The 20,728-nt window shown below is 48.4% G+C and overlaps 1 protein-coding gene across 1 annotated transcript in view; it reads left to right on the forward strand.

Moving 5' to 3' along the window:
* Positions 1-20,728, forward strand: part of LOC137430697 (N-chimaerin-like) — a 247,066-nt gene that overhangs the window by 170,183 nt on the left and 56,155 nt on the right. The window contains exons 10-11 of the mRNA XM_078781272.1: positions 5,445-5,522; positions 15,319-15,456. Coding sequence (XP_078637398.1) covers positions 5,445-5,522; positions 15,319-15,456 — 216 coding nt within the window. The remainder of the gene's footprint in view (positions 1-5,444; positions 5,523-15,318; positions 15,457-20,728) is intronic.

The following is a 20,728-nucleotide window of genomic DNA, read 5'->3' on the forward strand; positions in this document are numbered from 1 at the left end:
GCTGTAATGTGTGCTGTAATGTGCTGTAATGTGTGCTGTGTGCTGTAATGTGTGCTGTAATGTGCTGTAATGTGTGCTGTGTGCTGTAATGTGTGCTGTAATGTGTGCTGTGTGCTGTAATGTGTGCTGTGTGCTGTAATGTGTGCTGTAATTTGTGCTGTGTGCTGTAATGTGTGCTGTGTGCTGTAATGTGTGCTGTGTGCTGTAATTTGTGCTGTGTGCTGTAATGTGTGCTGTGTGCTGTAATGTGTGCTGTGTGCTGTAATGTGTGCTGTGTGCTGTAATGTGTGCTGTAATGTAAGTTAGGATGTGAAACAGGATCATGAAGATAACGACATTTTCTGTATCTGCAACGATCTACACTTAAAACCAAGTTGTTAAAATCAAATGAAAAGTGTGTTCAGAAAAGGAAATGATAAATAAATAAACTATTGAGTTCATGGAACACATGGAGCAATTAGTTAGGGAAGAGTCTTTTTCACTCTTGCTTTGCCTTTCCGAGTACGATCTATCTAACCTACAAGCCGCCATTTTGTCTGAATCTTGATATTGATATTCCCCAAGGTTGAGAGCACGAGCGGAAAATTTGATTGGTTGAGATGGCGTAACGTGGCCCAATATTTTGGTCAAGTACTCATAAACTGGAGGTTTTTGGAAGTGCCGACGATGGAGTTGGCATTCCAATGTATTCCCATAAATAATTCAACTGAAATAAAATAAAGGTTTTAAAGGATGTAGAAAAAAAATCATTTCTTTGGAAGTTTACCACGGTCGATTTAGAGTCTTTTACACCACCTTATTGAACACTTTACATTAGTTGTTCGCTTCGCGTGCGTGATCCTGGTCGTCATCATCACAAACTCTCACAGAGCGTTAGTTATGCCGGTGGTTTCGTTACGCCGGGTGGTTTGCCATTGCCTTCCCAGAAGTTGGTCAGAGCAGGAATTTGGAACACGTTTCGGGGATCTTTAACATCTGCCAACTGGTGCTTGCAAATGGGATACCCGGCTTAAGGTCTAACCCGTATACCCCCAAACTCACTCCGACCTCGGCGTTGATGCCCTACCTGCATTTGAAACACCAGGGGGCACTTCATGGCTGGGTTGAGATTCAATCCCAGGTTAGACAGCTCAAACAATGAAATGTAGTTTTTGAAAATGTGGTCACACTGCTTCTTATGAAGAGAGAGATTTAATGATGGTGTTTTTTGATGGTCCCTTTTCCCTTTAATCCGCTTTTAGTCTGATTGCTAAGTGCAGCCAATGACTCCTAGACAGATAAAGCATCATAAAATAAAGGCTAAACTAAACCATTATAAGATAAAGTGCACTTCTTCCCAAGAGGAAACATCCTGATTCTTTATTCCGTACAAAGGGCAACATGGGGCCTGTCGGACACCATACTTCCATAGCTCAGCTCCTCCATTGAATTTACGACACAAGATCTTTGATCCCTTACTTAACACTGGGGCCTTGCTGGATGGGGCATCATCATGGCTTATCCCATCAAATACTCTTGCTTTAAACAGTGTTTGTAAAAAAAATATATATTTTAAAGTCATTTTAATTATTGTGTTTGCTTTGTTTTCATCCATGATAATCTGTTTGAATGTTTGCAACATCGACTCAACTTACACTGCATCTTGATATACAGTCGTGGCCAAAACTATTGGCACCCTTGCACATTTTTTAGATAATGCACCATTTCTTCCAGAAAATTGTAGAAATTTAAAAATCCTTTGGTATCAACAAATGTATTTCTTTAGTTTGCAGTGGAACAAAACAAAAAAAAAGCAGAAAAAATTACTAAATCTTAGCTTATTGCACACAGAAATCCTAAAATGGCCCGGACAATATTATTGGCACCTTTTAGAAGTTGTTAGAAATACATTGATTTCAAGCAGGTGATTCTCCTTTACTTTGGAATTGAACTCACCTGGGGTGAGTTTCAGGTGCCTGCAATATAAAAATCACTCATTCACCCAATTTGAAGAGAGAAAAGGAGTCATTCTGCTGTTTGTGTCACTGTGTGTACCGCAATGAGCATGGAGAAAAGAAAGAAAACCAGAGAATTGTCTGAGGAGGTCAGATACAAGATTGTAGCCATGCATGGACAATCTCAAGGCTACAAGTCCATCTCCAGAGACCTTCATGTTCATGTGTACACCGTTCACAATGTTATCAGGAAGTTTAAGGCCCATGGCACTGCAGCCAACCTCCCTGGACGTGGCCGCAAGAGAAAACTTGATCGAAGATTGCAGCGAAGGATTGTTCGAAAGGTGGACAAAGAACCTCGATCGACTGCCAAACAGATTCAAGCTGACCTTCAGACACAAGGTACGACAGTTTCAACTCGCACCATCCATCGCCAACTCAATGAAAGGGGGTTCTATGGTAGGAGACCCTGGAGCACCCCACTGCTGAGAGAGAGACATAAGAAAGCCCGACTGGAGTTTGCCAAAACACACCTGAACAAGCCAAAATCCTTCTGGGAGAATTTCCTGTGGACAGATGAGACCAACTTAGAGCTTTTTAGTAAAGCACATCATCTCTATGTTTACAGAAAACAAAATGAAGCCTTCAAAGAAAAGAACACCTTCCCCACAGTCAAACATGGAGGTGGTTCAGTGATGTTTTGGGGTTGCTGTGCTGCCTCTGGCATTGGAGAGCTTGAATGTGTGCATGACATCATGAAATCAGGAGATTACCTTGGCATTTTGGAGCACAATGTTCAACCCAGTGTCAGAAAGCTGGGTCTCCGTCAAAGGTCATGGGTCTTGTAGCAGGACAATGACCCCAAACACACTTCAATAAGTACCCAGGAATGGTCCAAGACAAAATGCTGAACTGTTCTGAAGTGGTCAGAAAATAGTCCAGATCTAAATCCCATTGAACACCTGTGGGGAGATCTGAAAAAAGCAGTTGGGAGAAGACGCCATTCAAATCTGGGAGAACTTGAGCAGTTTGCACAAGAAGAGTTGGTCAAACTGCCAGTATAGAGGTGTAGGAACCTCATTCATGGCTATAGGAAGTGCTTGACTGCAGATATTTTGTCCAAAGGCCGTGCGACCAAATATTAAGGTTCGGGTGTCAATAATTTTGTCAATACCATTTCTTTTTATTTTCTGATTACAAGGATATTTTTAGTTCTGAATCAAAAACAAAGGTTCTGTAATATTAACAGTGAAATAAAGAATTGTGGAGAACAAATACTTTTGTCAATTTCAACTTATTTTTCGAGAAAATTGTGAGTTATTTGAAAAAAGTGCAAGGGTGCCAATATTTTTGGCCATGACTGTACATAATTGTGTCACACACTTGAGTTTCATGAAGGGGAATGTCCTTTCAAATGTTTTTTGACAAAATACAGTAATAGCAAAAATTAATAAAGGATAAAAAAACATAAAGGGACAAATTAATAGATAATTATCTATTTATTTATGTATTTATTTATTATTGTTATTTCAGCAAAACTTAAAAACGAACTTCTTCTCAACGATAATGGACAGAACAAGAATAATTTTAATGTTGGTGTATTTTTGCATGTGGCCATATTGGCTGTAATTCTGTAAATATGTGCCTTAAAAAGTGTGGATGAAGGAAGCAAACACTACAGGATGGAAATGGAGACCGATAATGACATGGAAAAGGTTTTGTGTTTCGTAAATTCCTCAACCAGCAATAACTCGTAAATTCCTGCTCTACTGGATGACCACTAAGGACGTGCAAGTGTGATAATAATCTGTCTGCTGGCTAAATTTACCCCTGGTTACCAGGCCCTGGAGGCCCCCTGAGCTCACCCCTACCAAGACACCCTGTGGTTTCACCCTGACTAACAGCCCCTCCGAGCTCACTCCTTTCAAGAAGTTCCCCAAACCACTCCTGCAAATATACCACCAAACTCACTCTGATATACAGTAAATGCCCCCCAAACTCACTCCGACCAAGACATCCCCAAACCCACTTCCACCAAGATGTCCCCCACCCCTCTGCTCACTCCTATTGAGAGGCCCTGCAAACTCACTTCAAAAACAGAGCCCCAGAACTCACTCCTACCAAAAGACCCCCTTGCCTACCAAAAGAGCTGAAAAAAAACCTCATCATTCCAGGAGACCTCCGCCCCTGCTGAGCTCACTGCCAGCAAGAGTTGTCGCCCTAGCTCCCTTTGAATAAAAGCCTCCCCTGTACCCCCTTCTACCAAGAGGTCCCCCGAGCTCTCTCTGATGAAGAGCCCCAAGCTCCCTCCAAGAAGACCCTGAGTTGCATTTGGAGTCCCCCCTTCCAAGCTCTCTCACAGCAAGAGTCCCCCCTCTCCAAGCACGCTCACAACAAGTCTCCCCCTCCACGCTCTCTTGCTCCAAGAGTCCCCCCTCTAAGCTCTCTCACAGCAAAAATCCCTTCCTCCGAGCTGTCTCGCAGCAAGAGTCCTTTCCCCTCCTATCTCGCTTGCAGCAAGAGCTCCCTCTCCAAGTTAACTCGCAGCAGGAGTCCCACCCCACTCCGAGCTCGCTCACGGCAAGAGTCCACTCTCCCCCCCCCCCCCCCCCCACACTTTTGAGATGAGAAATGTGATCATAGTATGGGTATCCACGTCGCCCCAGGGCCGTGGGTGTCATCGGAAGCTGCTTGGCGTGGGTGTCCTCAGTGTCTTATTGACGTAGGTGTCCTCGGAATCCCTGGGGCGCACGGGTGTCATCAGGGTTCCAGGGGCACGTGGGTGTCCTCGGAGTCCCCGGGGCGTACGTGTGGCTTCGGAGTCCATGGGGGGTGTGAATGCCCTCGGAGTTCCGGGGCATGCAGGTGTCCTCGTAGTCCTAGGGGCGTGGGGGTATCATCAGACCTCCAGGATGGGTGGGTATCTTCGGAGTCCCGGAGGCACGGGTATCCTCGGAGTCCGGGGGTGGGGGGAGTGGTGGGCATGGGTTTCCTCAGGAGACCTTTTACAAGGTATGAAAGAAACCAGCACATTCATTTAAATGCCACATTTCGACTTGATGTTCTCTCACAGCAAGAGTGCTTTACCCTTTCAGAAAGACTACCTGGTCTCACTGCAAAGCACACTTTCTAAATGCCAGCTCAGAAATAAATGTTACTTTTATATTGTTAATAGAACCAAACCACCCTTTAAAACATGCGAAGACACAGCGGCCAAGTAACGTTCATGCTTTGCTCAAATGAAACAACCAACTAAAGGTGGAATAATAATGTTAGCGGTATTCAAAAGCAAACTTTATCTCTGTGTTCTGTGATTCCCTATGATTGCTCACACAGTATGGTGAGCATTCTGTGATTTACAATAGTGTGGGTGATCCTTCTTTGAATCCATAATTACCGTGACTTACCATTGTGTGGTTGGTCATTCTGTAAATCCATCATTACCAATACTGTTACATGGTGTGGTTGAGCATTCTGTGTGTATATCATTTCCATGGTGTTGGTGAGCAGGTTTGACATCTGAAGGACTGTATCGTGTGTCAGGATTCAGTGAACTTGTAGAAGATGTGAAAATGACATTTGATCGAGGTATTCCACACTTTTTGTTCACCTGCTTTTCTGATAAACTTCCGCAAACACCATTTACATTTCCACCTGCTCCCCATGTTATTATCAAATAATTTGCACCTGGTGTCCATGCAACTTGCACCTGGTTCCATGTGACTTGCACACGGTTTCCATGTGAATTGCATCTAGTATGCATGTGCCTTGCACCTGGTTTCCATGTGGATTGCACCTAGTATGCATGTGGCTTGCACCTGCTTTCCATGTGGCTTGTGCCTGGTTTAGATGCGGCTTGTGCATGGTTTCCTTGCGGCTTGCGGCTGGTTTCCAAATCCGCTTGTGCCTGGTTTTCTTGCAGTTTACGCCTGGGTTTCTTGCGGCTTTGCGCCTGGTTTTCTTGCGGCTCGTGCCGGGTTTTCTTGTGGCTCGTGCCTGGTTTTATTGCAGCGTACGCTTGATTTTCTTGCGGCTTATGCCTGGTTTTCTTGCGGCTTATACCTGGTTTTCTTGCGGCTTATGCCTGGTTTTCTTGTGGCTTATGCCTGGTTTTCTTGCGGCTTATGCCTGGTTATCTTGCGGCTTACGCCTGGTTTTCTTGCGGCTTGTCATGGTTTTCTTGCGGCTTTTGCCTGGCTTTCTTGCGGCTTGTCCTGGTTTTCTTGCGGTTTTGCCTGGCTTTCTTGTGGCTTACGCCGGGTTTCTTGCGGCATATGCCTGGTTTTCTTGCGCCTTATACCTGGTTTTCTTGCGGCTTGTGCCTGGTTTTCTTGTGGCTCGTGCCTGATTTTCTTGTGGCTTACACTTGGTTTTCATTGCGGCATATGCCTGGTTTTCTTGCGGCTTATGCCTGGTTTTATTGCGGCTTGCACCTGGTTTTCTTGCGGCTTACGCCTGCCTTTCTTGCGGATTGTGCCTGGTTTTCTTGCTGCTCATGCCTGGTTTTCTTGTGCCTTACGCTTGGTTTTCTTGCGGTTCGTGCCTGGTTTCCATGTGGTTTGCTCCTAGTTTCCATTTGGATTGTGCCTGGTTTCCATGCGACTTGTACCTGGTTTTCTTGCAACTTGCACCTGGTTTTCTTGCAACTTGCGCTTGGTTTCCATTCCGATTGTGCCTGGCTTTCTTGCGTCTTTCGCCTGGTTTTCTTGCGGCTTGCGCCTGGTTTCAAATCCGCTTGTGCCTGGTTTTCTTGCGGCTTGTGCCTGGTTTTCTTGCAGCTTGCACCTGGTTTCCATGTGGTTTGTGCCTGGTTGCCATGTGGTTTGCGCCTGGTTTCTATGCGACTTGTGCCTGGTTTTCTTGCAGCTTGCACTGGGTTTCCATATGGTTTGTGCCTGGTTGCCATGTGGTTTGCGCCTGGTTTCCATGTGGCTTGCTCCTGGTTTTTTTGCGGCTTGTGCCTTGCACCTGGTTTTATTGTGGCTTGTGCCTGGTTTTCTTGCGGCTTACGCTTGGTTTTCTTGCGGCTTACGCTTGGTTTTCTTGCGGCTTGCGCCTGGTTTTCTTGTGGCTTGCGCCTGGTTTTCTTGCGGCTTGCGCCTGGTTTCCATGTGGCTTGCTCCTGGTTTTCTTGCGGCTCGTGCCTGGTTTTCTTGCAGCTTACGCATGGTTTTCTTGCAGCTTACGCATGGTTTTCTTGCAGCTTGTACCTGGTTTTCTTGCGGCTTGTGCCTGATTTTCTTGCGGCTTACGCTTTGTTTTCTTGGGGCTTACGCCTGGTTTTCTTGCGGCTTGTGCCTGGTTTTCTTGTGGCTTGTGCCTTGTTTTCTTGCGGCTTTTGCTTGGTTTTCTTGCAACATGCACCTGGTTTCCATCTGCTTGTGTCTGGCTTTCTTGCAGCTTTTGCCTTGGTTTTCTTGCGGCTTGCGCCTGATTACCAATCCGCTTGTGCCTGGTTTTCTTGCGGCTTGTGCTTGGTTTTCTTGCGGCTTGCACCTGGTTTCCATGTGGTTTCCTCTTGGTTTCAATTTGGTTTGCATCTGGTTTCCATGCGACTTGTGCCTGGTTTTCTTGCGACTGATGTCTGGTTTTCTTTCGGCTTGCACCTGGTTTTCTTCCAGGTTGCGCCTGGTTTCCATGTGGTTTGCGCCTGGTTGCCATGTGGTTTGCGCCTGGTTTCCATCTGGTTTGTGCTTGGTTTTCTTGTTGGTTGTGCCTGGTTTTCTTGTGGCTTGCGCCTGGTTTTCTTGTGGCTTGCACCTGGTTTTCTTGCAGCTTGGGCCTGGTTTCCATGTGGCTTGCACCTGGTTTTCTTGTGGCTTGGGCCTTGTTTCCATGTGGCTTGTGCCTGGTTTTCTTGCAGCTTGCACCCGGATTCCATGCAAATTGCATATCATATGCACGTGGCTTGCACCTGGTTTCCATTTGGCTTCCTCCTGGTTTTCATGCGGCTTGTGCCTGGTTTCCTTGCGCCTTGCGCCTGGTTTCCTTGCGGCTTGCGCCTAGTTTTCTTGCGCCATTTATGCCTAGTTTTCTTGCGGCTTACGCCTGCTTTTCTTGCAGTTTGCGCCAGGTTTTCTTATGGCTTGCACCTGGTTTTTTTTGTGGCTTGCACCTGGTTTCCATGTGGTTTGCACCTGGTTTCCATTTGGTTTTACACCTGGTTTCCATTGGTCTTGTGCCTGCTTTCCACTTGGCTTGCACCTGGTTTTCATGTGTTTTGCGCCTGGTTTCCATTTGGCTTGCACCTGGTTTTATATGCCCTGCACTTGGTTTTCATGTGTTTTGCGCCTGGTTCAATTTGGCTTGTGCCTGTTTTTATTTGGCTTGCACCTGGTTTCCATTTGGTTTGTGCCTGGTTTCCATGTGGCTTATGACTGCTTTCCATCTGGCTTGTGCCTTGTTTCCATGCAGCTTGCACCTGGTTTCCATTTGGTTTGTGACTTGTTTCCATGTGGCTTGTGCCTGGTTTTCCTGCGGCTTGCACCTGGTTTTCTTGCGGCTTGCACCTGGTTTTATTGCGGCTTGCGCCTGGTTGCTATGTGGTTTGCGCCTGGTTGCTATGTGGTTTGTGGCTGGTTTTCTTGCGGCTTGCACCTGGTTTTCTTGCAGCTTGCGCCTGGATTCCATGTGGTTTGCGCCTGGTTGCTATGTGGTTTGTGGCTGGTTTTCTTGTGGCTTGCGCCTGGTTTTCTTGCAGCTTGCACCTGGTCTTTTTTGCGGCTGGAACCTTGTTTCCATGAGGTTTGTGCCTGGTTTTCTTGCGGCTTGCACCTGGTTTTATTGCGGCTTGCACCTGGTTGCTATGTGGTTTGCGCCTGGTTGCTATGTGGTTTGCGCCTGGTTGCTATGTGGTTTGTGGCTGGTTTTCTTGCGGCTTGCACCTGGTTTTCTTGCAGCTTGCGCCTGGATTCCATGTGGTTTGCGCCTGGTTGCTATGTGGTTTGTGGCTGGTTTTCTTGTGGCTTGCGCCTGGTTTTCTTGCAGCTTGCACCTGGTCTTTTTTGCGGCTGGAACCTTGTTTCCATGAGGTTTGCGCCTGGTTTCCTTGCGGCTGGCACCTTGTTTCCTTGCGGCTTGCACCTGCTTTCCTTGTGGCTTGCACCTGCTCTCCTTGTGGCTTGCACCTGCTCTCCTTGTTGCTTGCACCTGCTTTCCTTGTGGCTTGCACCTGCTTTCCACTTGGGCTTGCACATGCTTTCCACAGGGCTTGCACCTGGTGTCCATGGCACCTTTTCTTGCATTTATCACACAATTTATGCATGATTGGCACATGATGCCTTCGCATAGATTTCTATTCGGTGATTTGCCACAGTGTAAGGCAATATTGTGAATAACAAGATTTGTTAAAGCATCCTTGTCTTTACATTTTACATGTCTTCCTGCAGAATAAATTGTGTATGTATTTAACAATGTATGGAATCAGTAAGACATTGATTGAGCTATGCTAACCACTATGGGAAGAAAGGAGCAGCTGACGTTTCGGGCATTAACCTTTCAATGGAGCAAGGAGGGCAAGGATGCTGACCGCTTGCACTGAAGAAGGGTTAATGCCCGAAACGTCAGCTGCTCCTTACTTCCCACGGTAGTGAGCATACCTCTGCCAACAATCTACCTGTCCGCCAATGCAGATCGACACTAGCCTTCATGAACAATACTTTGTTTGCATTCCACATATTTAGTTTAATCGCCAAATAAACCCATCACCCTCCTGGCCTCATTCGTATCTATATCCACCCTACCATCGCCTCTGCCTGCACTCGCTTCACCCACACGGCTGCCTTTGTGTTAATATAAGATCTTTGTGTTGATATGACTTCTTTTTTTTTTGTATACAAGATCCTGCTTTATTTGTGAGGCATAAGAGCTAACATTAATCATTAAAAAAAAACCAACACACAAAACATACAATAGAGAAAGTGGGAGACAAGATGCGGACAGAGAGGGAAGCACACAAGTACAACAACAGAGAACAGGGACATTGGGAGATCTGTGGGAGGGAGAGGACTTGGGGATAGGAGGCATGGGAAGGGGGGGGGGGGGGGGTGAGAGAGGTATAAAACACATGGACACTGCTGGGACATCCAGGAAAGAAGTTGGTATTTCAAAAAAGTGGATCTGGGTGAATTAACAGGGGTAGAAAAGATCAAGGTTTTGAATGACGGAAGATAAGAGATGGTGGTGAACAGCTGTTTTAAAGACCTGGAGGAAGGAGTGGGATTGAAGAGAGTGAGGGAGTTTGTTCCAGAGGCGGGAGTAAAGAGGAATGAAAGAGTGAAGGTGAGCAGAAAGTCTTGATTTTGGCAATTTCACCAGAAAAGTGTTACTGGCAGATCTTGTGCGACCTGTAGGAATATTTGGGGGACAGAGCACAGATAGAGCTGGGGGAGTAAGTCTGGAAAGAAGTCGGTAGAAGACAGAAAGACGACCTACCTGGCTGCAGTGAGTGAGTGAAAGGCCCTCACAATCAACTTCATCGCGGGAGATTCCAATGTTTCTGAAAGCTTTGGTTTCAACAGCGTGAAACCAAAGCACCAGCCCAGAGGGGAGAGCAGTATTCCATTGAGCTGCAGGTGAGGAGCTCAGGTGTGCCAAGGAAGGGCTTCGCACGACGGAGGATGCCCAGTCGGCTACTTGCTTTGGAGGCCAGCTTGGAAATGTGGATTTCCCAGGAAATATCATGGCAGATAGTGAGACTTAAGAGCTTGAGTGACAGAACTTCTTGGAGAGGATTGTTGAGAAAGTAGATGGTAGGGTTGTCCAGTCGGTCTTTTCAGACAGACATCGTGAGAGTGTGAGTTTTGTCAGGATTGAAAGACATGTTCCACTTGTTTGACCAGTCTGTGATTTTGTCCAGGTCTGCAGAGAGTGAGGAAGCTGCAGACTGCCGATCTGAGGGATGAGGAATGGAGCGTCAGAGAGTGGAGTCGTCAGCAAAGAGATAGAGAGGATTTTCAAGAGAGTCAGCGAGATCATTGATGAAGACCAGAAAAAGCACAGGGCCCAGAACACTACCTTGGGGAACTCCAGCCTGAACAGGAAGGGGAGATGAGAGAAACCCATTCAGGGCCACACGTTGACTCCGACCAGAGAGGAAGTCTGCAAGCTATGCGTGGATATTTCCATGGATACCAGAAATTTCCATGGATATATTTGTGTTAATATGAGATATTTGTGTTAATATGAGATATTTGTGTTGACATGAGATATTTAATATTCGATATTTGTGTTAATATTCGATATTTGTGTTAATATGCGATATTTGTGTTAATATGAGATCCTTGTGTTAATATGCGATATTTGTGTTAATATGAGATATTTGTGTTAATATGCGATATTTGTGTTATTATGAGATATTTGTGTTATTATGAGATATTTGTGTTAATATGCGATATTTGTGTTAATTTGAGATATTTGTGTTAATATGTGATATTTGTGTTAATATGAGATATTTGTGTTATTATGAGATATTTGTGTTAATATGCGATATTTGTGTTAATATGAGATGTTTGTGTTAATTTGAGATATTTGTGTTAATATGAGATATTTGTGTTAATATGAGATATTTGTGTTAATATGCGATATTTGTGTTATTATGAGATATTTGTGTTAATATGCGATATTTGTGTTAATTTGAGATATTTGTGTTAATATGTGATATTTGTGTTAATATGAGATATTTGTGTTATTATGAGATATTTGTGTTAATATACGATATTTGTGTTAATATGAGATGTTTGTGTTAATATGAGATATTTGTGTTAATATGAGATATTTGTGTTAATATGTGATATTTGTGTTAATATGAGATATTTGTGTTATTATGAGATATTTGTGTTAATATACGATATTTGTGTTAATATGCGATATTTGTGTTAATATGAGATGTTTGTGTTAATATGAGATGTTTGTGTTAATATGAGATATTTGTGTTAATATGAGAAATTTGTGTTAATATGAGATATTTGTGTTAATATGCGATATTTGTGTTAATATGAGATGTTTGTGTTAATATGAGATATTTGTGTTAATATGAGATATTTGTGTTAATATGTGATATTTGTGTTATTATGAGATATTTGTGTTAATATGCGATATTTGTGTTAATTTGAGATATTTGTGTTAATATGTGATATTTTTGTTAATATGAGATATTTGTGTTATTATGAGATATTTGTGTTAATATGCGATATTTGTGTTAATATGAGATGTTTGTGTTAATATGAGATATTTGTGTTAATATGAGATATTTGAGTTAATATGAGATATTTGTGTTGATGAGATATTTGTGTTAATATGAGATATTTGTGTTAATATGCGATATTTGTGTTAATATGAGATGTTTGTGTTAATATGAGATATTTGTGTTAATATGAGATATTTGTGTTAATATGTGATATTTGTGTTATTATGAGATATTTGTGTTAATATGCGATATTTGTGTTAATTTGAGATATTTGTGTTAATATGTGATATCTATCTATAATTCCACTAATCTCTGTGTGTGTGTGTGTGTGTGTGTGTGTGTATGTGTGTATGTCTGTGTGTGTGTTTGTTTGTCTGTGACCGCTGTTTCTCGACAACCACGGGTCCGATATACTTGAAACTTGCCAGGTATATTGCTGGGGACCCGAGGATGTGCCTTTTCAAGGTTTGAAATTAATCGGACAAGTAGTTACCGAGCTATGTCCAAAAAACGATTCAACCAATCAGAGAGCAGCGAGCTATCACGTGTGCCGAACGTGGCGAACAGACTCTGCCTCGGACGGCACATTTGAGAGCGTATTCATTTATTTCACGTTTGCAAACTATGTTGCCGTTAAACTATGTTTTAAAACTAATTAAAACTAATTTGCGATTCATCGTAACTGCGATTTGCGACCTTCCGGACAGTGAAGACTTCACTTCCGGCAGCCAATCACAGAACGCGTTGTTGCGAGCCGAGCCGAGCGCGTGCGCCATTACGGTTCGTAATTCGATTTCTTCCGGAGAAAATAATAATTTCTCGATTTCTTATGCGCATTATTTCTCCCAGAGCGAAGGGCGGAAGCGAAGAGCGTTGTTTTTTTTGTTTACGGGCGTACGGGCGTACGGGCGGGGTAGAGCGTACGGGTAGCGTTTTTTTTTTTTTTTGGCAAGGAACGGGCACCCACGTACGGGCATGCCCTAGTCTATCTATAATTCCATTAATCTCTGTGTGTATGTGTGTATGTGTGTATGTGTGTATGTGTGTTTGTATGTTTGTCTGTGACCGCTGTTTCTCGACAACCACGGGTCCGATATACTTTAAACTTGCCAGGTATATTGCTGGGGACCCGAGGATGTGCCTTTTCAAGGTTTGAAATTAATCGGACAAGTACTTACCGAGCTATGGCGATTTAGCCGTTCGCCGTTCGCTTTGGCGTTGCGAATGGACCAAACCATTGCATGTAAATAGAGGGGGGGGGGGGTTCTGTGGTCGTTGCGAATGGACCAAACCATTCATGTAAATAGAGGGGGGGGGGGGGGTTCTGTGGTCGTTACTGCCACGTGGTTTCAAAGTTTTTTTTTTGTTGTTGTTGTTTGCACGCATGTTTTTTTGCACCCACGTACGGGCACGCCCTAGGATGTTTACACACACACACCCCTACACAATTTTTTTTTTTTTTTTTTTTTTGGCAAGGAACGGGCACCCACGTACGGGCACGTCCTAGCTTATATATAGTACGGGCATGCCCTAGTCTATCTATAATTCCAGTAATCTCTGTGTGTGTGTGTGTGTGTGTGTGTATGTGTGTATGTCTGTGTGTTTGTCTGTGACCGCTGTTTCTCGACAACCACGGGTCCGATATACTTGAAACTTGCCAGGTATATTGCTGGGGACCTGAGGATGTGCCTTTTCAAGGTTTCATATTAATCGGACAAGTAGTTACCGAGCTATGTCCAAAAAACGATTCAACCAATCAGAGAGCAGCGAGCTATCACGTGTGCCGAACGTGGCGAACAGACTCTGCCTCGGACGGCACATTTGAGAGCGTATTCATTTATTTCACGTTGGCAAACTATGTTGGCGTTAAACTATGTTTTAAAACTAATTAAAACTAATTTGCGATTCATCGTAACTGCGATATGCGACCTTCCGGACAGTCAAATGAGGACGTCACTTCCGGACTTACGGATAGTCATAGTGACGCTGAACGTGGCGAGCAGACGCTGCCTCGGACGGCACATTTGAGAGCGTATTCATTTATTTGACGTTGCAATCTGTGTTGATTGTTGTAAGGTACGATCGATTGTAGTACATACATATTTATATTTTGTACATATTCATTACGGGCACGTCACGGGTACGGGTACGGTACGGGTACGGTTACGGGTACGCCACGTACGGGCACGTCCTAGTCTATCTATAATTCCAGTAATCTCTGTGTGTGTGTCTGTGTGTGTGTGTGTGTGTGTTTGTCTGTGACCGCTGTTTCTCGACAACCACGGGTCCGATATACTTGAAACTTGCCAGGTATATTGCTGGGGACCCGAGGATGTGCCTTTTCAAGGTTTGAAATTAATCGGACAAGTGGTTCCCAAGGTATGGTCACCGTACTCGCAAGCCGTTCGCTTTGGCTTTGCGAATGGACCAAACCATTTCATGTAAATAGAGGGGGGGGGGGTTCTACCGTACTCGCAAGCCGTTCGCTTTGGCTTTGCGAATGGACCAAACCATTTCATGTAAATAGAGGGGGGGGGGGGTTCTGTGGTCGTTACTGCCACGTGGTTTCAAAGTTTTTTTTTGTTGTTGTTGTTTGCACGCATGTTTTTTTGCACCCACGTACGGGCACGCCCTAGTTTTTGTTAATATGAGATATTTGTGTTATTATGAGATATTTGTGTTAATATGCGATATTTGTGTTAATATGAGATATTTGAGTTAATATGAGATATTTGTGTTGATGAGATATTTGTGTTAATATGAGATATTTGTGTTAATATGCGATATTTGTGTTAATATGAGATCTTTGTGTTAATATGAGATATTTGTGTTGATATGAGATATTGAATATTCGATATTTGTGTTAATATGCGATATTTGTGTTAATATGCGATATTTGTGTTAATATGAGATATTTGTGTTAATATGCAATATTTGTGTTAATATGCGATATTTGTGTTAATATGAGATAGTTGTGTTAATGTGAGATATTTGTGTTGATATGAGATATTTAATATTCGATATTTGTGTTAATATGCGATATTTGTGTTAATATGAGATCTTTGTGTAATGTTCGATTTGGATTGGACATTGTGATCCGTTGACTCTGCACTCGGTTCATCACAGTGTCGTGATAAGTAACGTTATATCTCAATTTTGATGATGTGTGATTATGTTTTTACAACACCTTGCTTGCAGATGGAGAGAAGGCGGACATCTCTGCTGATGTTTACGAAGATATTAACGTTGTGACGGGTGCATTGAAGTTGTACTTCAGAGACCTGCCTATTCCCCTTATAACGTACGATGCGTACCCAAAGTTCATCGAAGCCTCCAGTGAGTTTGACCACACATTTGCACTGTGACATATTACCAAAGAAATTATATAATTGGTTAGTAAAAAAAAAGAAAAGTACATATGTACTTGCGATTATCTCGCTCAACTAAAGGTCAGGTACCTGTGATACCTTGTGAAAATTTGCTAATCTTTGGGAACTCCATTTTCGAGTGAATGTTGTCATTGTTTTGTGGTCATTGACCCTTGTGGTGGGTATTGTTATTGATAAATAGGTTTCAATGTTTTTACACAAAACACAAGATTGTGAAAGAGCTGTACATCATCTGGCGCAAGGTCAACACATTAACCTGCAGCTGACTGAGGTAATGCACGAGCTGCCAGGATTGGAGAGAGAAACAAGGAGAGCCAAAGGCTGGAATAAGAGGCTCAACCAAACTTCCATCATGTGTCACACATAGATTGATCTTATTAACCGTGGAATAAAAGGGAAAGACTGGAGAAAGGGTACAAGAAATACAAGAACAGAGAATGGTGCAGGTGTGGTGCTGCGCACACACGACTCGATTGCCAGAGAGGTAGGCCACAACGCGTTGCTACAACAAGAGTCTTTATTCAGAGCTTGCATTTCAGCACTGGGCGGGCTCGAGCTTAGAGCCCGCATATAAGTCCCGAGGCCACGCCTTGCCCCCGGGCGTGGCCGATCGGTCGAAAGGCGGGGCATGCATTTCAGTTCCCCGCCTGGACGCTCGCGCCACCCACTGGTGCGCGGAATTATTGTCCCTTGTGCCCGCCACATGCACCCCCCCCCCCCCCAGAATTCCCGCGCACCTGAAGGGTGAGCTTGCGGGGAAGCCAGATGACCCGGCCGAAACGCCCCCTGGTGATGCGTGCAGGGATGGGGGGTAGCGGGACGGTGGGGCTGGGGGGTGCCAGGGGTCTGACCGCCGGGGGCCGGCCTCGACGCGGAGGCAGAGCTGCTTGCGGGGGGTGGTCCAGATCGAGGTGGGCCGGCTTGAGGCGGTCCACTGAGATACGATCCAGGGCACCGCTGATGTCGACGGTGAAATATTTGTCCCCGGTCTCCAGCACGCGGAAGGGCCCTTCGTACGGGGGCCGTAGCGGTGCCCGGTGGGCGTCGTGCCGGACGAAGACGTACTCCGCCGTGCGAAGCTCTGGGGCGACGTGGGAGGATGGGCAACCATGGTGTGCCGTCGGCACCGGGGCGAACCTCCGGGCGGTCTCCTGCAGGGTGGAGCGCTGTTACGCCGCGGACCAAGGAGCCGTGGAGTCGGGGATGAATTCGCCCGGTACCCGCAGTGGTTGCCCGAAGACCAGCTCTGCCGAGGACGCGCGCAGGTCGTCCTTGGGCACCGTCCTGAGGCCCAGCAGGACCCAGGGGAGCCTGTCGGCCCAGCTGCCGTGGCGGAGGCTGGCCCGGAGCGCGGCCTTCATCGCGCGATGAAAGCGCTCGCACAGGCCATTGGCCTGGGGGTGGTAGGCCGTGGTGCGGTGCAGTTTGACGCCGAGCCCTTGCGCCACCACGCCCCAGAGCTCCGAGGTGAACTGGGGGCCGCGGTCGGACGAGATGTCCGAGGGGGCACCGAACCGGGCAACCCAAGTGGCGATGAAGGCTTGCGCCACATCAGCCGCAGACGTCGCCGCCAATGGCACGGCCTCCGGCCACCGTGTGGTGCGGTCCACCATGGTGAGGAGGTGGGTGAACCCCCGCGAGGGGGGCAGAGGTCCCACCAAGTCGACGTGGACATGGTCGAACCGACGCTTGGGCACCGTAAACGGGGCCAACGGGGCCTGGGTGTGGCGATGGACCTTTGTGCGCTGGCACGCGAGGCACGTCCTGGCCCAGTCGCGGACGTCCTTCCTGAGGCCATGCCAGATGAACTTCGCCGCGACGAGCTTCTGGGAGGCCTTTGTGCCTGGGTGGGACAGGCCGTGGATGGCGTCGAAAACCGGGCGCTGCCAGCCAGCGGGCACGATGGGGCGAGGCCGGCCGAGGGAGACGTCGCACAGGAGGGCCGCGCCCGCGACGTCGAACGGCACCTCGGGTGACATGGAGGCCCGTGACGGCGGTCCGCAAGGCCTGGACGCTGGGGTTGGCGGTCTGGTCCTCCGCCATCCGGGCATAGTCGATCCCGAGGTGGACCGCATGCGCGACGGACCGGGAAAGGCAATCCGCCACCGGGTTGTCTTTACACGCGACGTGACGGATGTCCGTTGTGTACTCGGACACGGCAGACAGGTGACGCTGCTGCCGTGCCGACCATGGCTCGGCGACCTTGGCCATCACAAACACAAGGGGCTTGTGGTCGACGAAAGCCGTGAACGGGCGGCCCTCGAGCAGATGGCGGAAGTGTCGGACCGCCAGGTGGAGCCCGAGCAGCTCGCGGTCGAAGGTGCTATAGCGGCGTTCGTGCGGGCGACGCTGCCAGCTAAAAAACGCCAGCGGCTGCCAAGCACCACGCACCCACTGCTCGTGCACCGCGCCCACCGCGTAGTCCGATGCGTCGGTGGTGAGGGCGATTGGTGCATCGGGCGCCGGGTGCACCAGCATGGTGGCATTGGCCAGGGCTAGCTTTGCGCCCGCAAACGCCGCGGCCATTGGCTCCGACCAGGCGATGTCACCTTTGCCCGGCTTGCCCCGGAGGGCCTCGTGCAAGGGGCGGAGGAGCTGGGCGACGTGGGGCACGAGCGGTGGTAAAAATTTACCATGCCAAGGAACTCCTGGAGCCCCTTGATCGTGCGGGGGTGCGGGAAATCCCTGACCGCCTCCACCTTGGCCGGTAAAGGGACGGCCCCGTGCCTGGTGATGCGGTGCCCCAAGAAGTCGATGGCGGCGATGCCGAAACGGCACTTTGCGGGGTTGATGATCAGGCCATGCTGGCCCAGGCGTTCGAAAAGTGTGCGGAGGTGGAGCAGGTGCTCCTCCCGGGACGCGCTCGCGACTAGGATGTCGTCCAGGTAGACATAGATGAAAGGTAAGTCGCGCAAGACGCTGTCCATGAGCTGTTGGAACGCCTGGGCCGCATTCTTCAACCCAAAAGGCATTCGCAGGAACTCAGAGGCCGAAAGGGGTGATGACGGCCGTCTTTGGGACATCGTCCGGTTGGACGGGGACCTGGTGGTAGCCCCGGATGAGGTCCACCTTGGAGAACACGGTCGTGTTTGCCAACCGGGCGGAAAAGTCCTGGATATGCGGGACCGGGTAGCGGTCGGGGGTGGTGGCATCAATGAGCCGGCGGTAGTCACTGCACGGCCGCCATCCTCCGCCGGGCTTCGGCACAATGTGCAGAGGAGAAGCCCAAGCGCTGTTGGAGCGCCGTACAATCCCCAGCCGTTCCAGCATGGTGAACTCAGCTTTCGCCACGGCGAGCTTTGTGGGGTCGAGTCGGCGTGCCCGGGCGTAGACCGGCGGCCCGACCGTGGGGATATGGTGCTCCACCCCGTGTTTGACGGCCACCGCTGAGAAGGTGGGCCGCGTGAGGGCCGGGAAACTGGCGAGGAGGCGGGTAAACTCGTCCGCTGCCGGAAGCGTGCAGACTAACCTCGCCGGGAGGGAACCTTTCAGCAAGTCGCTTGGCAAGCCGCTCGGTGAGCCGCTCAGCGAGCTGCTCAACGAGCCGCTCAGCGAACAAGCGAGCGAGCTGAAGGTTTCGGCCTGGACGAGACGTCTGCGCTTAACGTCGACCAACAGCCCATGCGCACATAGGAAGTCCGCGCCGAGCAGGGCCATTGGCACGCTGGCGGTAACGAACGACCATTGAAAGCGCTGCCCTCCGAACCGCAGTGAGAGGCAACGCTTCCCGAATGTGCGGATGGGTGTACCGTTGACGGCAAGCAAAGCGGGGCCCCGGCCCGTGGCTTGCTTGTCGGATGTGGAGGCAGGGAGGACGCTTCCCTGCGCTCCTGTGTCGCAAAGAAAACGGCGCCCGGACAAGGTGTCCGTGATGAACAGGAGGCTGCCGGAATGGCCGACGCTCAGGGCCACCAGTGAGCGCTGGCCCGGTCGTTTCCCGACCCGTCAAAAGAACACGGCGGGCGGCACGTTTTAGCCTTGCGGCCGAACCTGGCATGGTAGTAGCACCAGGTTTGCGGCGGTGGCGGCCGTGCCGGCGGCGGTGGTGGTGGCGGCGGCGGTAGTGGGCGGGGCGCAGCAGCGGCCACGAGGGAAGCTGGGGGCGCTGTAGCCTCTGCACCGGGATCCACTACGGCAGCACCGTAAACCGACCGCGTGTCACAGGCCGCGAAAAACTTGTCGGCCTCTCTGGCCAGGGCACGGGGTTCCGTGATGTTGGAACCGGCCAGCGCGAGGCGCACCTGTATCGGTAGCTGGCGGAGGAAAAGTGCGCGGAACAAGAAATCCTGGTGCTGGTCTCCAAGCAGCGACAGCATGAAATCCATCCGGACGGATGGTCGTGTGTCGCCGAGGGCGGGAAGGTCCAGGAGACGGTCGGCACGTTCGATCTCTGTGAGCCCGAATGTGGCGAGGAGGAGACGTTTGAGCGCCTCGTACTTGTGGTCGCCCGGCGGGTGCCGAAGGATGGACATGACTCGGGCGGCAGTGCCGGGCCCGAGGGCGGCGACCACGTGGTAGTACCGGGTCTCGTCCACCGTGATGCCCCGGAACTGAAATTGAGCTTCGGCCTGCACAAACCAAACGTCGGCTTGCGCTTCCCAAAACTCCGGGAGTTTGATTGCGACGGCGTTGGTAGCCATGGCGCGTTTGGGGGTCAGCAATGGCTGAAGCAATCGGGGTCACCAGTGTGGTGCTGCGCACACACACGACTCGATTGCCAGAGAGTTAGGCCACAACGCGTTGATACAACAAGAGTCTTTATTCAGAGCTCGCATTTCAGCACTGGGCGGGCTCGAGCTTAGAGCCCGCATATAAGTCCCGAGGCCACGCCTTGCCCCCGGGCATGGCCGATCGGTCGAAAGGCGGGGCATGCATTTCAGTTCCCCGCCTGGACGCTCGCGCCACCCACTGGTGCGCGGAATTATTGTCCCTTGTGCCCGCCACACAGGTAGACTTGCATGTCTAAAGCTGAGCAACATTGGCCTTGTTTTCTCCTGTGGAAAGAAAATGTTTCCAGTTTGCAGGTATGGAAATTTCTGGCTGGATATGGAAAACAATATCCCGTCCACCATCACACCCTTCTGTTTTGCTTTGGTTTGGTTATTTATATTTCTTTCTCTTTCTCTTTCTCTTTCTCTTTCTCTTTCTGTCTCTGTTTCTCTTTCTCTTTCTCTCTCTCTCTCTCTCTCTCTCTCTCTCTCTCTCTCTCTCTCTCTTTC

The sequence above is a fragment of the Myxine glutinosa genome, chromosome 7 (assembly GCF_964187855.1).
Source record: "Myxine glutinosa chromosome 7, kmMyxGlut1.1, whole genome shotgun sequence".
Classification (NCBI taxonomy): domain Eukaryota; kingdom Metazoa; phylum Chordata; class Myxini; order Myxiniformes; family Myxinidae; genus Myxine; species Myxine glutinosa.